The sequence below is a fragment of the Ictidomys tridecemlineatus genome, chromosome 10 (assembly GCF_052094955.1).
Source record: "Ictidomys tridecemlineatus isolate mIctTri1 chromosome 10, mIctTri1.hap1, whole genome shotgun sequence".
Lineage (NCBI taxonomy): Eukaryota > Metazoa > Chordata > Mammalia > Rodentia > Sciuridae > Ictidomys > Ictidomys tridecemlineatus.
Window position 1 is genome coordinate 39,430,989 of NC_135486.1, and position 24,421 is coordinate 39,455,409.

At 33.5% G+C, this 24,421-nt stretch overlaps 1 protein-coding gene across 2 annotated transcripts in view; it reads left to right on the forward strand.

Moving 5' to 3' along the window:
* Dtl (denticleless E3 ubiquitin protein ligase adapter) overlaps positions 1–24,421 on the forward strand; it is a 61,992-nt gene that overhangs the window by 2,873 nt on the left and 34,698 nt on the right. For both annotated transcript variants that reach the window (XM_040278735.2, XM_005329440.4), the window contains exons 2-12: positions 1,691–1,816; positions 2,463–2,561; positions 3,523–3,584; positions 3,670–3,790; positions 9,155–9,220; positions 11,279–11,391; positions 12,580–12,653; positions 14,056–14,159; positions 14,440–14,544; positions 16,928–17,040; positions 22,209–22,298. In XM_040278735.2, coding sequence (XP_040134669.1) covers positions 1,691–1,816; positions 2,463–2,561; positions 3,523–3,584; positions 3,670–3,790; positions 9,155–9,220; positions 11,279–11,391; positions 12,580–12,653; positions 14,056–14,159; positions 14,440–14,544; positions 16,928–17,040; positions 22,209–22,298 — 1,073 coding nt within the window. The remainder of the gene's footprint in view (positions 1–1,690; positions 1,817–2,462; positions 2,562–3,522; positions 3,585–3,669; positions 3,791–9,154; positions 9,221–11,278; positions 11,392–12,579; positions 12,654–14,055; positions 14,160–14,439; positions 14,545–16,927; positions 17,041–22,208; positions 22,299–24,421) is intronic.

The window sequence follows — 24,421 nt, forward strand, 5'->3', positions numbered from 1 at the left end:
TAGACTGTTCATCTATTTGGATATTAGTTGAAGGCAATGAGTCAAAATTAATTGTATAATAGAATTATAATGAATGCTTGTAAAAAATAAAATTTTCCAAATGTATTATCTTCAGTTCTATCTAATTGTTCAAGATTCCCTTTTGAATTTTTGTATTGCATTTATTAGACAATTTTTAAGTCCTACATCACATTTAGATTTATATATTCTAAGAGCAAAGGCTTTTGTTTTTAAATTTATTCTGTCGGATATTTATGAGCTCAACATACATGATTATTGTATTCTTCTTTTAGTAGTCTTTAACAACCTATTTACAGTGATACCTCATTTTGAAATATTAAGGAAATGTCCCCAGGAATAATTGTTAAATCTGGATTAAATTTCTTTGCCTCCTTTCTACTAATTGTTCCAGACATTGCTGTGAAAATCTAGATTTGTCTGAGTTCTGTCAGGCTAAAATATCTTCTAAAACAGTACTTTTGATGAAAAGTAAGAATTGAAAGTAGCCTAATCAGACAGCTCTCAAGAAATTGTGAACTCATTGTTTCTTCAGATGCTTAATTAACAATTCATTTTCATTAATTATTTATTGGATGAATGTTTCTTTCACAAGTTGAGCATCCTTAATCCAAAAATCTGAACTCTGAAATGCACTAAAATTTGAAAGTTCTTGCATAGAAATATGATGCTCAAGTAGTGTCAGGTTTCTGATTTTCAGATAAGGAGAGCCCAATTGGCAAAATCTATTCAAATATCCCCAAATCTGAAAAATCTCTGAAATCTGAAACATTCTTGGTCCCAAGCGTTTTTAAAAAGGGATACTCAACCTGTATGTATTTAAAAACACATATTGACATGCATGTTAATATTATAAAAACAAGATAGCTTATTACTATTTAGGATTATGGCGTATATTAGATCTCTGACCCAGCAGAATAACTTTCCCTCTACCCTGAATTTCTTGCTCTCTTTGTTCTAAATATAATGAAAATTTACTCATCTTTGAAGATCTTCTCTAAAGGCTTTTCTAATCCTACTACTAGCCAGGGATAATTGAATATCTTCTAAGGGTAGATACATAATGCTTTCCTTTAAAATTGCTGTTATATTCTTGAAGATATTATGACTTATTGCTGTTAATATTTTAGAATCCTAGAATTTCAAGCACTATAAGGAAAAAGGAAGTAAAATTACTTAGTAAGTGAATGTTACTATAATAGGCACACCAACACATTATTTCATTTAACTTTTTGAACACATGTATCTGTAGATATATAGATGTGTGTTGGTTGCTAGGTAACTTGAGAGTTTATAGTAATGTTGATTTGGAGGCTTCAAAAACAGTAAAATTTTTGTGGAAGGGAATTAGCTATTTTAATGGTAATGCTTTTATGGTTGTCTCTGTTGGGAAAGGGTACAAGAACTTTTTAATGTACAAAGGACAGTTGTTCCTTCTAATCTTAAATGTACCATTAAAGTTGATAAGCCCAAAGCTATACCTCACCAGAAATTGGGAGTGCACTTTGACTTCTGAGGATATCTTAAAACTAAGTATTCTAGGGGACCAAACATAGTGAATGGAGATATGTTAAATATATAAGGCTCTTTAAGAATAACATTTACCTCTGTATTTGTTAAAAGTGTAAAATGTGATGTTATTGAAGTTCTATAAGGAATTTTCTTGTTTTAGGCTGGTCTTCACACTACCCTTTACAGTCCCTTCTAACTGGTTATCAATGCAGCTGTCATGATGAACACACTTCTTATGGAGAAACAGGGGTCCCAGTTCCTCCTTTTGGATGCACCTTCTCTTCTGGTAAGAGAATTACTGTCTAGGCTAAGCTTGGACAGAAATAATATATTTCCTACCTAGAGGGAAAATACATTGTAATATATTCTGGTCAAGTTTCCTTCAAAGAAAAGTAAATTAGGTAGATGTTATAATTTTCCAATAACTATCCTCTTCTGATTTATGAAAAATGTATAATTAGCATAATTACATAAATTCTTATTTATGATAAACCTCTTATATGTAATTAGAATAATTATATATTTCTTCTAAAGCATAGGACTTTTAAGAATTGCAAAGGTTCAGCAACCATGAAAGTAGTTTTACCCAGTAGATGCCTCCTAATCAGTTGAATATGTATCTTTCTGTGATTCACTGGAGAATATATGAAAGAAATAGGATTACTTGTTCCCACTCTCAGTGTAAGAGTAGAGGTGAAAGGTTGTGAAAAGGAAATTTAAAACTAATAGACTCAGTCTGCTGGTGGTGTCTATCATTTTATTGCCTTTATTTGACTTTGGTCAGTACTAGTCTTGTTTATTACCTCTCTTGATTTAGCCCTTCTCTTAAGTAAGAGACTATCTAAAGGTAGTTTTGATGGTTTGAGGCATTTAATACCTTTATACACACTTGTTTTTTGTGTTAATCTTTATGCACTCTATTTCTTATTTAGCTCCCAACATGGAGCATATATTAGCAGTTGCCAATGAGGAAGGCTTCGTTAGATTATATGACACGGAATCACAAACTAGTAAAAAGAAGTGCTTCAAAGGTAAGCCTCCGTCTGTAATTTTTGTTTTAACATTATTTTTAATTCATAAAGCTTCAAGTAAATTGCTATTGGACTAATTCATAAAGGTTCAAGTAAATTGCTATTGGACTATATTCCCAGTTATATTCACTTCTCATTATGTCTGCTTATGGACCAGGATAAAAGTAAACAATAGACTATCACAATAACAGTTAACTATGGCAAGACCTTTACAAAAGTTCAGAAAAAATATATCTTAAAGTCAAAAACAGTTTTTTTTAAGTTTAATTATTTTATACTTAATGTGGTTCAACAATGCTTTAAATATTGAATATTTCCCATATATAAAGCAAAGTTCTACTAACTATAAGAGGCTCATACTCTGGAATCAGAAAGTCTGGTGTTGAAATAACTAAAACAAAGACTATGAATAATAGAAATACAAAAGCAAGCTAGGAAAATTTTTCATGAAGGATGGGGCATTTGGGTTGAACTGTGATATTTAGACCAGTGGAAATGGAAGAGGGCACTTCAGGCGGAGAAAAAGCATTTGCAAAGTCTTAGAGTTGGGAAATGCAGGATCTAATAAGAAAATAGTGGGTGGTCCAGTTTGGTTTGGAGAACAGTAAGAGAAACTTTCCAACAGATAGAGGCCAAAGTATGCAAGACCTTGAATGTCAAACTAAACTTTTTCAGAGAGCATTGTGAAGATTTTTGACCTGGAAAATGTTTCAGAAAGGTTCCATTTTAGAGACTATTTCTAATCAACTCATTTGAAAGGAATTGGACATCAGATTGTAGTTCTGATGTGTGGTAATGAAGGAAATGTGAAATGTTGAGTCCACAAGTTTTCTTTGGCCCATGGTCCATAGGGTACTGATTGATCTTTTCACTGTAGTTTTTAAGTTATTTAAAATACTATTGATATGGCTACCATAGAACACAGGCTAAACATTTCATATTTACCATTTTCTTTACTTAGAATGGATGGCTCACTGGAATGCTGTCTTTGATCTTGCCTGGGTTCCTGGTGAATTTAAGCTTGTAAGTGACTTTGATTTTATTGGGATCTGTCCTTGAAATTCTGGTCAAGTTTGCCTTGTTAAATTGTGCTGTGAATTTTTGAAAGGTTACAGCAGCAGGTGATCAAACAGCCAAATTTTGGGACGTTAAAGCTGGTGAGCTGCTTGGAACATGCAAAGGTCATCAATGCAGCCTCAAGTCAGTTGCCTTTTCCAAGTTTGAGAAAGGTAGATTTTACTTATTCTTTTGTCTCCTTAACCTTCTTTGTGATGGGGGAAATAAGAAGTTGTAAGGTTTCTATCTTGCCCTTATAAAAGTTGTTACTTTACCAACATAGATAATTTTTATTCTAATATATGACTGAAAACCTTAATGAAAGTAAGCTGGTTCTAGGCCCATTCTTATGGTTGTTATCACCAACTTGTCCTTGAAATTCAATTTACAGATAAGGTAACAATTTATGAACTGTCAAAAAAACCCTCTGCTTAACTTTGTCCATTGGTGTCAAAACTTGGTACTGGGTGCTCATTAATTCTATTTGTAAAATTTAAATGAAGTATGAAGATGGGGTGAAAATTCTGACAAACTGGACATGATTGTCTACCTAAAAATTTACCATGCAACTAGTTTAAGTGACCCAATTTCCTAGTATGTTTTCAACTAGTATTTACAGACAATTGATCCTCTATTTATCTCATAAGAGTGATATAATATATGTAGGACAGTACTATAGCAACTGAGGAAAAACTTAGCAGGGGTATCTGAATACATTTTTTCCCCCTAGGGTTTTTTTTTTTTTTTCTTTTTTCTCTTAGTTTGTTCCTCACTAACATGTTTTACAAACAGACCAATAAACATTTACCTCAAAGAAGTATCTGCGTTAATTTAGCTTTCTCAAGAATTATAGACAAACATCATAGTCCTTTAACATTAAAAAATACACTATTTTAAAAAGGAATATTTTAATTTATTTACCTGAATACTCAGGGATATTAACTGAGTTGTAGAGCTGGTTTAGACTAGAACTCTAAAAGGGAAATACATGGCATGGGTTTGTTAATACAACTTAATCACATAAAGTTGACCTGTATTCTAATTTATAGCACTCCTGCGTCAGAGTTTGCTTTAAGTTTATAAAAATGTTTTAAGATCATGAAAATTTACCTAAATAAAGGGGAATGAAAAAGGAAACACTATATTTTTCAGTAAACTCTGCATGTGAATAAATCTATACCAATATGGTCTAGTAGAAAAAGCACTGAGTTAAGACACTGGAGCAAGTGGCTTTTATCATGTTTCCAGTAGTCCATAGGTGCTCTAGTATGAATAAGTCTAGCTGGAAACTGCCCCAAGGCCCCATGGTTTGGTTGGTGAAATAATATTTTGTAGCCTCACTCACTCTTTCAGCCATGTTCCTTTCTACAGGCCACACTTTTATAAACATATATTATGTTTTATTCTAGATCTGATTTCAAAATTCTTCAGCAAAGTTATTTTAATTTCCCTGTGCCTTAATTTCCTAACTTAGTAAAATTAATGCCTAATTCTATTTAACTCACAAAAATAATTCATACATAAAAATGCTTAGCTTTTTGTTGTTTTTGTAGAAGTTTTGTTTTGTTTGTTTGTTTATTTTTAGTGGGTAGCATGATAGAAATGACCATTGATAAAATTTTTTCATCCCTTTATGGGTAAGATACGAATCTTAATTAGGTATAATCATACTAATGGAATTTGCCTTCCCCAAATATTTTGCCATGTAAAAGGCAGGAAAGTAGACTTAGAGGTAAATTTTTTGTGTGACCAAAAGGAGAGGGTATTAGAAGTTCTAGCAGAAAATTAAAATTAGTTTTAAACTTATTTCTGTTTCCTTTTCTACAAACTTGGCTTTATTTGTACCTTTTTTCTCCAGTTTAAGACCAATCCTTCCTCCTAGGCCACTGGTTTTTAACCTTGCATATGTAACTTACAGAGGTTTTTTAAAAAATCATTTTACTAGGACTCTAGGAGGTGGGCCGGGAATACACCTAAGGTTGAGAAACATTTTTGATCTCCCACAAGATCTTATGCTCTCACTTTTGTCCCCATGGCTCTTATATCTTCAAGTTCTCCCACTTTTGTCTGTTTCTCTTTAGGAAAGACTCAAGCATGTCTATGATCTATACCCCAAAACATCTTAACCCTGTGTTCTCTTTTAGCTGTTATCCATCTCCCTTAAGTTTTCTTAAGAGTAAACAAAAACTAGACAAATTTCTTCATCTTAATTTGGTACAATCTGTTTTCCACATCTAACTCTCTTCCTGAAATCATTTTTACAATTATGTCAGAAGCCATGAAACATTTCAGCCCTTTTCTAAAATTTTTTAAAATAATTTTCTTCTTCAGAATCTATGATAGCATTCATTCTCTTCTAGTTCCCCTGTCTTTTTGTTGATTCCTTCATTTTTGCTTTTGTGTACTACACTTTTTTTAACCTGTCTTGAAGTGTTGGCATGGCTCAGGATATGGTGTTTGGCCTTCTTTTCCTTTTAGTTTATACCTTTTTCCTGGACACTTCCATTGATTCCTTTTTTTTTTTTCGTTTCTTGTTACTGGGGATTGAAACTAGAGGCGATTTACCACTGAGCCGCATCCCCAGCCCTTTTTATTTTTTATTTTGAGGCAGAGTCTTGCTAAGTTGCTGAGGCTTTCCTTGAACTTACGATCCTCTTGCCTCAGTTTTTCAAGTTTGTGGGATTATAGGTGTGTGCCAGTGTGCCTGGCTCATTAATTCCAATTTTTCTTTGTTTTTTTGCCACTCTACTAATTGACCCAGATCTATATTTCTAGGCTTAACCTCTCGGCAAGCACTTGAAATTCAAACTGTCTAAAACTCAGGATTTCCCCTTTGGCAATGCTATCTTCATACTCTGTTATCATTTCTATTTGTCATGAAATAGAAATGATAACAGATAATTTCTTTTAGTGCATGTCTGGTGGTAATATATTACCTTTATTTTCCTATATCTGAAAAATCTAGGGGAGAAGAGGAAGAATAAAAGTTCTGTGGATTGGACAAAGGGGAATGGAGGCAAGGCAGTGAGAATAGGAATAGGAAAGACAGTTGAATGAATCTGACACAACTTTCCTATGTACATGTATGAATATATCACAATGTACATCTACAAAACTGGGATACCAGTTAGAATAAGATATACTCCATGTTTGTAAAAACATGTCAAAATATGTTCTGTCATGTATATCTAAAAAAGAACAAATTTTAAAACTCACTCTTGAAGGATATTTTTGTTGGATATAAAATTCTGGGTTAACAGCTTTTTTTCTTTCATTACTTGAAGGTGTTTTTCCACATTCTCTATGGTATCCATTGAGAACTCTGTGGTCACTCAAATCATTTCCTACATTGTGTTGTTTTACTTGGCTGCTTTCAGGATTTCTTTCTTTGGTATTTAAGGGTTTGACTGTGATGAATTTAGTCATGGTTCCCTTCAAACACTGTTTGGAGCTTCCTCAGTTTTTTGGACTTGTAAATTTGTTTCACAAAGAGGCTCTATTTACTCATTCATGTATTTATCCTTTTGGAATTGTCCTATGGATTCTTGATACTGTTCTTCTTTCTCCCGCTTTTCTTAAATTTGAAAAAAACTAACATACTATTTAGTCTGTTTTCTATTACTGTAACAAAACACATGAGAATGGATATTTCATAAAGAATAGAGGTTTATATAGTTCACTGATCTAGAGGCTACAAAGTCTAAGAGAATGACTTCAGCACCTGGTGAGGGCCTTCAGTCCTTCTTAAGATAACCCACTAATCCATGAATGTATTAACCCGTTCATGAAGGTATAACTCTCATGACCCAAACATGTCTTCAAGACTCCACCTCCTAACACTGCCAAAATGTCATCAGATTTCAACATGGATTTCGGAAGGGACAAGCCATACTCAAACTAAAGCAGGTATCATAAGATTTGCTCAAAGTATATATTTCAGTGACTTAGTTCATTCACAGGGTTGTGCAGTAAATCACTTCAGGTAATAGCTTCTTCCAATTATAATATGACTGATGTTCAGTCATATTTGCTATAATTCAAATTGACTGATTTGTATTGATCAAGCTCTCCTTAAGTTGAATGATTTTCTCATTCTTAAGCGTAACCAGTGAATTTTTATTGTTTAAATTATTGTTTTTTTAGTTCTCAAAATTGTTTTTTATAAGTCCTGTTTTTCTGCTGAGATCTATCATTTTTTTATTAATTACAAGAGTATATTTCTCAACATATTTATATCTGTATTATAATCTTATCTAATAAGTCAATGTCTGGGTTGTCTTTCATTGATTTCTTTTCCTTTTTACAATAACTCATTTTCCTGACTCTTTGTGCAGATATTGTGAATGAGATGATCAGTTCTTTATTATAAAACCTCAGTTGCAAACTGCTTTCAGTTTTCTCTTGCACATATGGTTCAGTGGTCACCCAGAAACTTAAAACTGAGTTTAAACACAAAATTAAGGGTTTCTTTTCTCTCCCCTTTACTCTCAAATAACTCTTGTTGCACCCCATCTCCTTTTCCTCTCTCTTCTAGCATGAGACATGGCAGGTTTTTCTATTGGCATTTTAGCTGTCTGGTATTAATGTTGCCACTGTGGCTGCCCTCAAGGTAAAATTATAAACAGTGATTGCCCCTACTAATCATGTTCTTCATTTGTTGACTCCCCTCTGAAATTTTATGTTTTTGTTCTGTTTCCACAGACCCCCTCAGGTAGCTTTCTTTGTTGTTTTGTTTTTTATTTTGTCCAGTTTACAGCTAATGCAGGTACAATTTCTTAAGTGCTCATTCTTTCATACAGAAAGCAGAGTTTCTCTTACTTCATATTACCTCTTTATTTTCCTGGTGCCAGGGATTGAACCAAGAGTCACTTAACCACTGAAACACATTCCCAGTCCCTTTTATTTTTTATTTTGAGACAGGGTCTCCCTGAGTTACTCAGGACCTTGCTAAATTTTGGCATTACAGGCATGTGCCACCATGCCTGTCTCTCACTTAGTTTTAAAGAATAAAACACTACATATAAATCAAAGTTCTCTAGTATTCCCTTCTTCAGTTCACTGCCCTCATTCCATTTCCAGAGGCAACCCCCTTTATACATTTTATACAGATCTCAGGGTTTTTTTTTTTAAATATTGTTTTAGTTGTACAATACCTATATTTTATTTGTTTATTTTTATGTGGTGCTGGGGATCTCACCCAGTGCCTTAACACGAGCTAGGCAAGCACTCTACCACTGAGCCACAATCCCAGCCCCTAGGTCTATTTTGCTATAATTTTATAAGGTATTTTATATGGTTTTGGGAAAATTTGCACAGAGGGATTATTCTATAAAGTTGTTTTTCAACATAAGCTTTTTGTAATCCCTTTCTTTTACAATTGTTTTCTCAATTTGTTGTTGATAGTATAGTTTAAAATTTTTATTTTCAATACCAAATTCAGTATCTAGCATAAAATAGATATTCTAGAAAATTTAAATTGAAATATATATTATTAGCTGGTTCTGTTAACCTCTTGTATACTGTTTATTATGTCACAGCTGTATTCTGCACAGGAGGAAGAGATGGCAACATTATGGTCTGGGACACCAGGTGCAACAAAAAAGGTAATATAGTTCCATTTTAAATTTTTTTAGTTTTTTGAAAATTTATTTTAATTAGGTGTATATGACAGCTAAATGTATTTTGATTCATTATACATAATTGCAGCACAACTTTACATTTCTATGGTTGTACATGATGTAGTGTCACACCATATGTGCAGTCAAACATGTACTTAGGGTAAAGATAGCCATCTTATTCCACCATCTTTCCTGCCCTCATGCACCCCCCCCATACTCTCCCTCCCCTTTACCCAAAGTTCCTCCATTTTTCCCATGCCTTCCCGCTTCCTGTTTTGAATCAGCATCCACTTACCAGAGAGAACACTCTGCCTTTGGCTTTTTGGGATTGGCTTACTTAGTATGATATTCTCCAACTCCATCCATTTACCTGCAGATGCCATAACTTTATTCTCTTTTAATGTGGCATAATATTTAATTGTGTATATATACCACAGTTTCTTTATCCATTCATCTATTGAAGGGCATCTAGGTTGCTTCCACAGATTAGCTATTGTGAATTGAGCTGCTATGAACATTAATGTAGTTGTTACTAGTATGCTGATTTTAAGTCCTTTGGGTATAGACCAAGGAGTAGGATAGTTGGGTCAAATGATGGTTCTGTTCCAAGTTTTCTAAGGAATTTCCATGCTGCTTTCCAGATTTGTTGCACCAATTTGCAGTCCTACCAGCAAAGTATGAGTATGCCTTTTCCCCCACATCCTCTCCAACATTTATTGTTGTCTATATTCTTGATAGCTGCCATTCTGACTAGAGTGAGATGAAATCTAAGAATAGTTTTGATTTGCATTTCTCTAATTACTAGAGATGTTGAACATTTTTTCATATATTTGTTGATTGAGTGTATATCTTCTTCTGAGAAGTATCTGTTCAGCTCCTTAACCCATTTATTGATTGGGTTGTTTGTTTTTTTGGTGTTAAGGTTTTTTTAGTTCTTTATATATCCTGGAGATTAGTGCTTTATCTGACGTATGTGTGGCAAAAATTTGCTCCCAAAATGTACATTTTAAGTTTGACAGAGGAGGGATGATCACATACTGAATTATATTGAATGAAAATGTTCAGGATTTCATCTGATTACCACCAGGGGGCACATGTGCTCACAGCCCCCCATTTCTACTCACCATTTATTTGTCAGGATCCTAGAGATTGTTGCAGGGGCTATTGTACTCAAATATTTACCTCATATTGTCTTCTGAATTGTAAGGCCATTTACCTAAGTTACTGATAGAATTTAAATTGTTAATACATAGGCTCACTGGTGAATGTTACCTTTAATTTAAACTTCCTTTTTTTGTTGTTGTTTTGAAGAGCCAGATTAAATTAAATAGAAGTTTGTATTACCCCATAATGCATTAAGCAAAAAGCGCAAATCATCTCCCTATTTACTTTTAATACATTTGTTGATCTTTTAAAAATTTAATGGACTATTTTGTAGAGCAATTTTAGTTTCACAGCAAAACTAAGCAATTTCCATATATTATCTCACACATACACATGCATACCCTCCTCTCCCTCATTGTCAACATCTTATACTTGAATGGTATACTTATTCTATTCTGCTGTCATTCCTATCTCCTCACAAAGCTTTGGCAACCCTAGATTTCTTTTTTTTAAAAAATATCCATAGTATAGCCTTTTTCAGTATGTCATATAGTATGTAACCTAAAAGTTTCTTCCATGTCTTTATTAACTCGTTTCTTTTTAGTGTTGTTTTCTGAATGTACCACAGTGTATCCATTCACCTGCTATTGGATATCTTGGTTGCTTCCAAATTTTGGACATTATGAGGGGCTGGGGATTTGACTTAGTGAAAGAGCACTTGCCTAGCTAGAAAGAAAAAGAGCTACCATAAATATATCTTTTCTTCTTTATTATACATTATAATCTCAGCACAGGAGATATGGTACAGATGGTTCTACTGGTTTCTAATTTTACTAATCTGGTCAGAAATTACTTAATTTTTGAGATCTTTTGTACAAATGTTATGTACAACATGAGATCAGAAAAAAAACAAATCAGTTTCCTTGGAATATCTTTCAGATGGGTTCTATAGGCAAGTGAATCAAATCAGTGGAGCTCACAATACCTCAGACAAGCAAACCCCTTCAAAACCCAAGAAGAAACAGAATTCAAAAGGACTTGCCCCTTCTGTGGTAAGGTTTTATAGGTATCTACATGAATGTAGATCTTAATAGCAGAAATTCTTAATGGAATTTCATTGTAGGAAATCTCTTGGGGATAAAATTGGGAGCTATTTTCTTTTGATGTCAGAGATTTATTCCTGAATAAATAGTGGTTCTCAAACTACAGTGGACAGATTTGGTTTTCTATGGGGAGAGAATCCCCATTTTTTTATAATATAAACTATGGAAAAGATGGCTTATTTATTTATTTATTTGGCAGTACTGGAAATTGAACCAAGGGCTTCACATGTGCTAGGCAAGTGCTTTGCCCCTGACCTACATCCGGAGCCTTTATATTTTGTGATAACATCTTGCATAAGTTTCCCAGGCTAGCCTTGAGCTTGTAATCCTCCTGCCTCAACCTCTCAAGTAGCTGGGATTACAGGTGCATACCACCATACCCAGCCTGTATATTTTTTAAACATTTAGGAAAGTATTATGTATACTGCAAAACACTTTGGTAGAAGAAGTACTACTATAATAGCCAAAAGCTAAAATTAGGCCAGATTTTTTTTTTCCTCAAAATAATTGCTTTTGATCTCAGTTTACTGTGATTTTTTTAATGTTCCGGATTTATAGTTAAAGTGCCACAACATAAAGGATACATGGATGAATGGAAGCAGACAGTGGTCTGTAGAATCCAGATGAGATTATAATGTGTAACCTTTAAGGCATGGAGTCTAATTCTAAGCTAAGAGACCTTATTAGCTAACAGTAATTAGAGGTAAAACTCTACTAACTCCCATTCACCCAAAATTCTTTAGATACTCCTATGTGATAATCTGGGTAGATATCTACACTTTATAGATGAAACAGACAAGAAAGTTAAATGAGTTTGCTAGAGGTAGATAGCTTATTAGTAGGGCTGATTCTAAGTAGACTCTATAGTGTCAGACAAGTAAGATCTTCTTGTCACCAGTTTGTTTCTTGAATATAAGTTCAAGTTTTACTGGTATATGCTGTAACTTAATGATGTTCAGGTCATTTTCTTGCTAGGATTTACTGTGTATCTAGGATTATTGGAAAGAGAAGATTTAATCTCTCTTAAATCTTAAAGAGTTTGGGGGAAAGGCCATTTTTAAACATCTTGTTCTCTTGATGGTGAAGATTTTGATACTTAAGAGAGAATTTCTTTCTTTTTCTTTCTGGTACTATTAGGATTTCCAGCAGAGTGTTACTGTAGTCCTGTTTCAAGATGAGAATACATTGGTCTCAGCAGGAGCTGTGGATGGGTAAGAGAATTTATTTCTTTATTCTTTTAATGAGGTGTCTTTCATGAGCCATGAGGGAGAAATCATGTAGTCCCATTATAATTGAACATGTATGCTTTTAACTTTTGACGTATCAAGTACCCCAGCTGAGAAGAAAAATTTATACAGGAAAATAATAAGCTAGAACTCTTGCTCAAAAATTAAATGAGCTAGTACAAGTGTCACACTTAGCATGTTGTCTAGCATATAGGAGCTGCTGCTGCTATTAATAGAGAAGAAACTAGATGGGTAGCTTGCCTTATGGCAGTAAAATTTAGTCACAGGCTCTTATTTTGAGGAGTAAATTTTTTATTATTTTGGGGTATCTTTAAGAATATCTTTAAAAGAACAAATCTGCTTTTGGGCATATAATTGGTGTTTCTGGGTATAATTTAACTAGACTTAAGATTTAAATACTTTCACATACCTGCTATTCATGATTGGCTAAATTTTGACCTCCAAATACACCTGTGATGCTTGTACATTGATTGTATTATATAAGTTTTTCATGTATAGGGACTCTTTCTTTTTAAGGCATACTTATCCATTGACTCTCCAAATACATGACTGTTTTCATAAATTTTAATTTTAAAAAGTAACAGCTTACTGGGCTGGGGTTGTGGCTCAGTGGTAGAGCATACATGAGGTACTGGGTTCATTCCCCAGCACCACATTAAAAAAAATAAATAAACAAAAGTACAAATCACAAATTTAAAAAACAAAAAGTAACAGGTTACTAAACTAGGATTTCCATTGTCTCTTCAGGACACTAAAACTTTCATGAACCAAACTTTCAGGCAAGAATGAAGGATCCTCTTAAGTTATTAGTTATATTTGTGAATGGCTAGGAAAGTGTACTCTGTATTTCCAAGAATACTGCCTGTGTTTTCACAGTTGCTTACAAACTAGAATTAGAGGATTAAGACAATTATTCCAACAGATGAGCAAATATTTTTTTCTGTGTTTCACAGGAAAGTTTGCTTACATAGCTTAAGGAGTTATGTATAGAGATATAACCATAGGAACAGAGCTTGCTACTTATGATATCAGAGGATATATGCAGAGGCTTAGGAAGTGTTTTGTTCTTAAAACAATAGAACAGTGACTATCAGCATCCAACTTTCATCTTCCTTTTCCGCTCCCTTGGAGTAAACTCCAGTAACCCATTGCTGGGTCATATTACATCTGTTTCCTGTCTTGTCAGAATGGCAAGCCTGGCCTTGGACACAATGGTATGAATAGTTTAATTTGTTTCCCAATGAGATGTCCTCACTATACCTGGTAAATGTGCCAGAGGAGTTAGATTAAAAGTCATTTCACATTCAATGTTAGTGAAGTTCTTTGGGTAGGAAGATCTATAAAATAAATTTGTCTTGATTTTTAGGATAATTAAAGTATGGGATTTACGCAAAAATTATACTGCCTATCGACAAGAGCCCATAGCATCCAAGTCTTTCTTGTACCCAGGTAGCAGCACTCGAAAACTAGGTAAGCCTTTGTATAAACTTTTTTGGGAAAATTTAAATTAAAAAAATATATGTATTAGGCTAGTTTTCAGCTACATAGACTTAAACTAATATGAGGGCATTTTTGATGTTTAAAAGATAAAAACTCAGAAGGATACTTTTTATTTGCATGTTTGGGGGCAAAAATTCGAATATCCCCATCTGATGATATCATTTGCAATGTTCTATTTTTGCATTCACATTCTGGCTTCAGGTCTGTTTACCATCATCATGACATGCTGACTAAACTTTATTTTTCTCAGGATACTCAAGTCTGATTTTGGATTCAACTGGCTCTACTTTATTTGCTAATTGCACAGATGACAATGTCTACATGTTCAATATGACTGGATTAAAGACTTCTCCGGGTAAGATATAAGTCATACTAACTCGCTTGCCAGGAAATTAACCATGGACTTTTTTGTTGATCATTTATTTTTTTAAAAACAAAACTTATTAAGCCATATAAGGACTTTAGTATTTTTAATTAATTGCAGTGATAATTTTCATAGGATGCTTTCCTTGTGATCATTTCACATGTTAGCAGAATTCTTTTCTGTATTATGACTTATTGTATTGTAGTAGTCTCCAGAAATCAGACCCCTTGGCCTATATTTAGAATTAACTTAATTTTTTATTTAATGATCTTACAGGGTGAAGAAAACTGTTCTGCTCAACTTTATCCTCTTTTTGGGCTTGTTAGTTAAAATTAGAGGGCTGCAGCTGGTGATGTAACTCAAAGGTAGAGCACTTCCCTAGCATGCTCAAGGCCTAGACTACAACACCCAACACCATAAAAAGAAAAAAAATTAACTGAAGTTTTCAGATTGCCCATATAGTTCCACCCCCACCCAGCCTTCCACTTAATGTTTGACAGAAGCCATTCTATCTCTTGAGATTTTTTTCTCCCAACCTCACCTTTCTTTTTCTCTTCAAGAATATAAAAATAGAGTCTGATACATAAAACTAATAAATGGCATTTTAAAAAGAAACCAAGGTTTTCAAGTATGCTTTAAAAAGGTTTAGTTATTTTATATCTAAGAACATTATCAATTACACAAACAAGTTATATATTAGTAGCCTGATTCTTCCTCAGGTCTAGTTCTGTCAAAACACTTTGAATTTTATAACCCACCCACAGAGCTACTAAAGTAAGATGTGCTGATAAACAAGAAATCTTAAAATAGTGCAGAACTTAGGTCATTTTAGCTATTATCTTAGATAGATAAGTTTCAAAAGATTTCCCTAAGTGGTCTTGTTAGGACTATGATATCTGTGGCAGCATCATTTTTGGGATTTTTAATTAGTCATATAAAATAGGCTTTAAAAAATCTTTCATCTAAAGATAAAACATTGTTCTGATTATATTATCATATATATAAGAGATCTTTTATATAATTTTTCCCATAGTGTGACAATAAAAGGACCTTGAGTTCGTTTTCTCTCTGCCATCAAATACTTTCCTAATAATTTTGTGACCTTTTTCTGTGCTCCTAAAATAATTTTATTTGTTCTCAAAGATAGGTAGGTAGAAGCTAGATTGATTTGTTCCTTAGAAATTGAATGATGGCTCTGTATGCATGTGTGCATGCACACACGTGTAATATCTGGTAATTATTTGCCTTTTCAAAACTTTATACTAAAGGTACCAAACTTAATATTACAGTATTATATATATTAACTGATGTTCATAAGGATGACTGTAAATCATGTTAGGACCCCAAATCATCAAAGAAAGACTAAATTGAGTTAAGTAAGGCCAATATAGATTTTAAAGGATCTTTATTAGCAAGATTGAAATTTTACATTGTACTTCATATCAGCTTTTCTTAGACCAGTAGAGGGCAATAAGTACTTATGGGTTTAATGGAAAATTTAGTCTACAGTTTGCCAGGCACAGTTTAAGAGTTGAAGATGAATAATTATGATTTTTTTCCTGCCTAAATACTTCCTAAAATTCTCTAATAAATGAGATTCTTGTATTTCTTGGTGATATTCAGGTGTCAGACACCTAAGGTTTTGTCTTCCTTAGGCTAAAAGAACCTGTCAAAAGTAAATTGTACAAGAAACAATACTTATTCTTTTGTCATGGATAATGAGAAGTCTAAACCTGTACACTTAACTCAGCCTAAAGTCTTACATACAAGTGTAGTTTACCCCACTAGCTACTTTTACTGTTCTTAAAGTGCTAGACTAAAAATATTCCTATATCCTAGATAAGCCAACAATAAGTTTTAGCAAGAGTTCAAATGCCCCTTTTTCACTGATTTTTATCTATTCATGGAACAAATATTGGAGGATCTACTCTGTTCAAAACACTATAAAGTTTAGAAAGGAAGGAAGATATGAAATATACCCTCAAGAGTCTTGAAGTCTTAAGAAGTAAGACCCAATGTATACTGCAATAGAAAAAGCCCTATCTTGGGTTAAGGAGAGGGTCCAATATTTATTTTATTACAAGATCGAACAATACCTGCACCCTTATTCTTAATTCTTTTCATCACATTTTCTTCCTGTGGCATAGCTGGTTAATGCCAAATATAGCTGAATTCATGAGGTTGGACCTAATAAAAAGCCTATGGTTTCTTTTTCTTTTTTGCCAATGTTCAGTTCCCTGTTATTTGTTGAATAAAGCTTGATCATCTGCTTCAGTACTCAATGTGGGAATAAAACTTGTTAGAATATATACATTCATTTGAACACTATGTGGAAATAACAAAAACCAAATGATTTGTTTATTTCCTCTGGCAGTGGCTATCTTCAATGGACACCAGAACTCTACCTTTTACGTAAAATCAAGTCTTAGTCCAGATGACCAGTTTTTAGTCAGTGGCTCAAGTGATGAAGCTGCCTACATCTGGAAGGTAAGTTGCTCAACTTCCCTCTCAAATGTGAGATTGAATTGTTCCCCCTCAAATGTGAGACTGAATTGTTTTTGAGTATATTTTTTCTTTCCAATAGGAGGTAAGTTTAATGTAAACACATAGTATTAATTTTCTATACCAGATATTTACCCTTTTTCTACAATATACTGAATTTGAGCAAAAGTTATTTCTTGGCATTTATTGTAGCCGAAACCTGATTATTAGAAATTTATGTATTTTTATTTATAGTCATAGCTTATCAGAAACTGACAATCCATGTCTTATTTCATAGATTATCGAGAAAGTGAGAATTCAGAAAGGTAGTAAAAACCTTGATTTTTATCTTGCTTCCAAGAAAACATGCTATATTGACTTTCTTCTCCTTGTTTTTGAGCTCTTCTACAAAATATAATATTTTGATTTTTTACGTCCTTATACAAAACAGCCACTCAAAAATAATTACATTTTTATTCTCTTTATAAATAGCCATCCTTCAGGCTATTAAAATAGATGTGATAAAAACAAAAAAGAAAAAAATAGATGTGATTATCAATTTTTTCATATATAATTTTTTTCAAGTTTATAGATTTTCCATGCAACCCATTAAATTCATACTCTTATTTTTTAACTTTTTAAATAACGATAATTCTAAAGTGACCATTGTAAGCTAAGAATTTAAAGTCTGGCTGTTTGAAGCCTAGTGGAGAAAAGGCCCTGGAGAAAATTACCAAAAAGTGATTCTTATATACCTAGAGTTGTAAAAATGCAACACTAACTTCTTAAAAGGTTTTGGTAACAATATCCTAAATGGTCACAAGGTGGAGCTATTGTTCTATCCAAGATACTCTCATGTTGGGCCTCTTTCTACAAGCACATTTCTTTCTTTTATTTCTTGTATTATTAAATGAAAATTTGCTTATAAAGTATAAACATCTTAAAATTTGAGTTTCAAATTTGGTCTTAAACTTAGTTTGCTTTTTGTTTTCCCTCTTCTTTCCCCCACTGTCTTAACTACAGTCCCTTCTTCACTTTGAATCCCAACATAACTGGAGAATTTTCTTTCTACCACAAGTCTGTATGATTTTTAAGTTTCTTTCTGAAAAGAAACTATAACCTCAGGTATAACAAAAATCATAATAAAGTATTGGGGGGGGCTGTGTGCTGGTCATTCTTTTTACATCATTTTAAATACGTCTCTAAATCAAAATATACATAATTTTGCTTATAATTATATATTATGTATACAAGTATATACTTGTCAGATTTTGCACTCTTCTCTAGCACAAGGTGTTTTTATATTTTTATTTTAGTGAACAAGAGTTGAGGGGCTAATTTCTCCCTATAAAGACAAATACACACCAAAGATACTTGGCTTTTGTTTCCAACCCATTTTCAGACATCCAATCAGCTGCCACCACATACACAGGTTACCCTTTCTGAATTCCTAGGCTGGGTCACATGTCACCTCTGAATGACGTGGTTCAGACGTGATGTTCTTCTGCCTGTCCACACATAACTCAGTGTACAGGCCCTGATATTTGAGATCCTGGCAAGCTTTCTGCTCCTAAAATTGAATTTGCCTAGTGAGGTGGCTCAATTTCTCTTTTCCATGATTTAAAAAAGGGGGGGAGGGCAATAGTTTTAAGCAGTTCCATGCATTCTGAGTATCCAGACTGTCGGGTTATCTTCTGTTTCTGCTATGTATCTAATAGATCAGTATTCCTTTAAGTGTTGGAATATTTTTCCTGTGCCCAGGGTATAAGAAAGCAGTAAAAGAAAATAGTTTAATATCTTAAGACAGAAGAGAATGGCCTTTTAGTCCTCACTGCTGCCCATAAAGGGGAGGTATAATATATTTAGACCATCTGAAACTTAAGATTTGACATTCTACTTTTCTTTTTTAATTTCTTACCCATTATTTCACCCCCACTCCTACCTGCTCTTCCTTGGTTTGTTACTGATATAGCCCCTGAATAGTATCGAAGTAGTTATAAATAAACTGATTTGGCGCAGCCATTCTTCCGCTGACTGGCGAAACATTGAGCCTGACACTTTAGGAAGTGTAAATGATCTCATGGCAGAAATAAAGATTAGATTTGGTTTCCGACTGGGCAGAGTAAGGAGATTTTGTGAGGAAAAGTGCTGATCTTTTTTGGTGTATTTAAGAATATAAAATGCTTTATGAGGTCTAAATAGTTTAGAGCCATTTACTCCTAGATGCCTTAAAATTCCTGGTTTCTTAAGTCTTTATTTTGTAAAATGTAAGAATATTTAAGACAATTTTTTGTGTTTAACCACTGCAAAATGCTTAGATCTGAATGTCTTGGACGTAATAGGCTCCTACTTAAAAAGGAAAGGGAAGCTTTTTAAAAATTAAACAATATAATTAGAATAATATATTTGTAATAAAGTGATAATAAATAAAAACTAATTGGAATGAAAATGAAGATCATAAAAGCCACCTAAGTTTCATTAGAAGAAATAAATCTTCTTTGAAATAATCTCCAGGAAAGTCCTAAACTTTGAAAGCACTTAGATTACTAAAATTCATAAAAACTTACTAGAGCCTAGATTCTCATTTCAGCCCATTATAGGGTAAAGTGTTCATTAAGTTTATTAAAATCACAATTGTATGACTATCACTACCATCTAATTCCCAAACATTGTTTACACTGGAAAGAAACCCCATATCCTTTAACAATCATTGTCCATTCTCCCTTTTCCCCAATATCTGCTTAAGCTACGTTCTAACTATGAATGCGTGCCTATTTTGGACATTTCATATAAATGGAATCACAGGGCATTTTGTGCCTGACTTCTTTAACTTAGCATAATGTTGTCAAGGTTCAGCGATGTTGTAGCATTTATAGTACTTAATTCCTTTTTATAGCTTAATAATATTCCATTGTATAGGTAAATCATTTTGTTCATTTATCAATGGTCATTTGAGTCATTTCCACTTTTTTACTTTATTATTAAAGTTGCTATGAACATATGTGTTTAAATTATCATTTGAACATGTTTTCAGTTCTTCTAGGGTTGCATACCTAAGAGTAGAACTGCCAGCTCAAATGATATTTAATTCTGTTCAACTTTTTCAGATACCTTCCCACACTTTTTGTGGGCTGGGGATAGAACCCAGGGCCTCACTCATAACCAAGCAAGCACTCTACCACTGAGCCATATCCCCAGCCCCCTCCATTTAATGCTATGTAAAAAATGTCTGGCTTATGGCATTCAATCAACAAATGCTGATTACCTTATCAAATTGTAAAAAGTTATCCAATGGTCTCCTTTTTTTGAAGGCCTGTTGTACAAAACATACCTTCTGTTGGCAGGTATTTGATTTTTCTTGAAACTTATGTTACTCCTCTGTATACGTAACACCTAGACTCTTCTAGGTTTTATGACACAGAAACTAAGGAAGGGACAGTATCATGAAATGAAAAGCTAGAGGTAATAAGCAGAGTAAATCAATGGAGGAGAGAATAATGTATTCCTATCTGGGGTATTTAAAAAGGACATGAGGATTTTCTGTCCCTTATAACTTAACTGCTACCAGACCTGTTTGGGCTTTGACTAGAGAAACTTAATAGAGTAGGGCCCTCCAAGCAGAAGAGAAAAGATAATTTCTGTAACTAAAGGCTATTTAAAAGTCCTTTCTTAAAATATGTAACCTTATGAAATATTGACATTTTGTTTGTTTCTGTGGCTATATAGAAGTAGGTAGTAAAATCTTTGTAGATATAGGAAGTTTCCTCTTCTGTTAAACTTTAACTTAGCATAATGTTGTCAAGGTTCAGCGATGTAGCATTTATTTAATCAGCAAGGCAAATTAAATTAGACTCTATTCTTCTTTTGCTTTCTGAATTATTGTGTATGTATGTGCCAGGTAACCCAAGAAAAGAGTACTAATAATTGAGTTAGATAACTTTATAAATCAATGTCAAATCTTTAACTATAATCCAAAGAATCTATTAAATTATTTAGTCATTCTCACAAATAATTCTTTCCAGAGTTGCCTTTACTTTCTTTATAAAAACAAGCCACAATTCAGAGTTTTAAAAATAAATGAAAAGAGAATAACTTTTCTTAGATCCAACCTTCTTGCTCTTTTCAAATATACATGCTAATGATAATTATGTGAGTTTGTGCTACTTATTACGCCAGTTAATTCCATGGCTTCTAAAAGGTATTGACAGCTCTCAAATGAATCAGCTTGTGATGCTGTAAAATGCACTGGTGGCATCCAATGATGAGAAAATATGATTCATAGTCACATGTATAGTGCAGCCTTCTCCCACATCCCCAATACTGGAAGTTAAACCCCTGGGCCTCATGCATGCTAGGCAAGTGGTCTTCCACTGAACTATCCTCCGAGCCCCTTTTTTATTTTACTTTGAGATAGAAACTTGCTAGGTTGCCCAGGCAGGTCTTAAACTTACTATGTTCCTGCTTCAGCCTCTCAAGTAGCTGGAATTTAAGTATATGCCACAACACCTAGCTTGGACCCTTCTTTATGCATTAAGATATATTAAAATGCAAATTAGCTGAAATAGTATTTTGGAGGAAAAATATTTTTCTACAAAGTATCACAAAATATAGCTTATCCCTTCAAAATGAAGCTTTTCCAACTCAGAGTGAAGGGGCTTAAATTTGGGTTTTGGTAAAAGTCTTCCTTTGGAATAAAGTATCCCCTGTCCCAAGATTGTTAGTAGCATATTTAAGGTACCTTCAGGGTTCACAGTTAATTTAATACTCCTGAAAGTAGTTGACTAGGGAAGATCTGAAAATATCCAGGCTATGTAAAAACATGACTAAGTTTTCCACTTGAAATGCACTGCCTAGCAACTGAATCTCATCCTCCCAGAAAGTTTTCCAGCTAAGGTATAAGGAACTGCCAGTCTTCGATTTTAGTATATAGCTAGATAGTCTGCTTTGAAGTAAGAACCATCCTGTTATGTAAATATATATTCTTTACATGTTTCGACAATTTTCATTGTATTTTTTCAGATCAGTGACAAATACCTTATTGCTCATTGTAACTCTTTTTCTGAACTATAACCAACTTTTGGAAACAATTCTAAGGTTCTCCAAGACAAAATTCAAACCTCTATCTGAGAGACCTAACACTGCTCTACTGAATTGTTTCTTGTTGATTGGACTAGGTCTCCACACCCTGGCATCCTCCCACTGTACTACTGGGTCATTCTCAAGAGGTCACATCTGTGTGCTGGTGTCCATCTGACTTCACAAAGGTTTGTGAACAAATCTTTATAATTGGTTCAAAAAAGTAAATCATAGTTTGTAGGCTTTCCCAGGATTTGTTAGAAAGTGATAAAGACTTCTGTTTGAGACTTAAAAGATGTAAAGGTCATGTAAGATCTGTATCAGCATTACTCATACATATTCTGCTTTTCTGTACCAATAGAGAAATCATTATGCACTAAGGAATAAGGGTGGATTTCTGGTTTCCAAGTCACTCCTCTGAGTATAAAATGAAGTTTTTTAAGCTTAGTTAAAATTTTATCTTAAAATCTAAAGTGATAAAACTAAAGTAAGAACTAGTCTTTTACTTTTTATATGTTATTAATGTGAGTTAGAGGTAACATCATGACTATTCTTCACAGTCCAACTTGGTTTTTCACATATAGTGGTCACTGGGAAGTCTTAACATGTTAGCTATCTGTGGAAACTGAAAAAAGTAGATCTGAAATATTTTAGACACTTTAGAAAGAAATACGCACCTCTTTTAATTTTTATAATGAATATATTGTGTGAAACTTAAAAACAAATCAAATAAACTAAACCGTAGAAAGGCCAGAAATAAAAACAAGTTTTTTTATATAGAGATGATTTTATATAATCATAGCCCAAATTCTACTCATTCTTTCAACCCTGATTGCCTCTGATCTTTGGGCTAGTCTCTATTTTACAGGAAATCTCACTTCTGTAGAGGTCTCCCCTTTTATGTATGACATTTTGAGGCTTTGTTGCCTATTGTTCCCTTCTGTTTTTGTTTTTGTTTTATCATCCAGAAACTTCCCATGGTCTGGTCTATTCATGGCATCCCTGATAGCTTTTCAATACTGCTGTGGATTTCTTTTCATTTTTCTATCCCAGTTACCATTTCTGTGATCAGCTTCTGCCAGACAGATTTTTGTTGTTGTTGTTTTGTTGTTGTTGTTGTTGTTTTACTCATTACTTTTAATCATCCATAATTATATCCCAATGACTTCCCCCACCCATTTCTGTGATCAGCTTCTGCCAGACAGATTTTTGTTGTTGTTGTTTTGTTGTTGTTGTTGTTGTTTTACTCATTACTTTTAATCATCCATAATTATATCCCAATGACTTCCCCCCCACCCTCTGAATTTCCAGAAAAATATCCCTTTTAGTATGGGGTATTACACTTCATGGAACTCATTTAGGTGAATTCTTTTTTAATTATTCAGTTATTTATGTCATTTTTTTTAACCATCACATATTATCCTTATTTCCTATGAGAAAAGACTCAAAAGGAAATAGTAAGGCTGATTACGGGTACTAATCCCACGACCACCTTTTTAAAATTTTTAAAAATAATTGTGTCATCAGACTAGAATTAGGGAAGTAAAATATATTTTGTTGTTATTGTTTTTGTTTTTGCTTTTTTAAAGTTTTTCTAGAAATATGAGAAAACTGAGTTTAAATGCTAACTCTGCCATTTAACTGTGGTATTTTGAGCAAATAACTATTCTCATTTTGTCGATGAGATTACTTGAGTTCAAGGCTTAAATAAGATAAAGAATGTAAATTTCCAGACGGAAATAGGTACTTTGTAAATAACTATTGTTGTTACTATAGAGTGATCCTGGGATTCTAAGCATTTCTTGTTGAGCAGTTAAATATGTGTGTCTTCTTTTGGCCTCCCAGAAAGGAGAGGAAAAAGTTGCCAGTCTCTTGGGGGCCAGGACTTAAGAGAACGTGTGTTCTTTTTTTTCTCTCTTTAGTGACTGAAATAGAGAAATTATATAAACAAATGCTGGGGAACAGCTCTGGTACCAGTGGCCATTTGCCACAAGCTCTTCAAGCTGGACTTTCTCTGCCATAAAAGGCTTGGGACCAAGATCAGGAATGGTCAGATATTTTTAAAGGGGCAAAGGTTATTTTTAACTTATTTCAGCCTAGTGAACTTGTTGTTTTCCCAGATTGCTCCTTTACCTATCTGAAAAAGGATCTCAAAGGAGTAGTTTCATTGTACTTGTCGTGGCCCACTAGAGTTATGAGCTAAGTATGATCTTGGAAATGATCATATTACTTTAACCAATAAGGCAAAACATACAGAATTTAGAAGAAAATTGCAAAAATTGAATGTTGGCGACATGCACAGATTGATCAT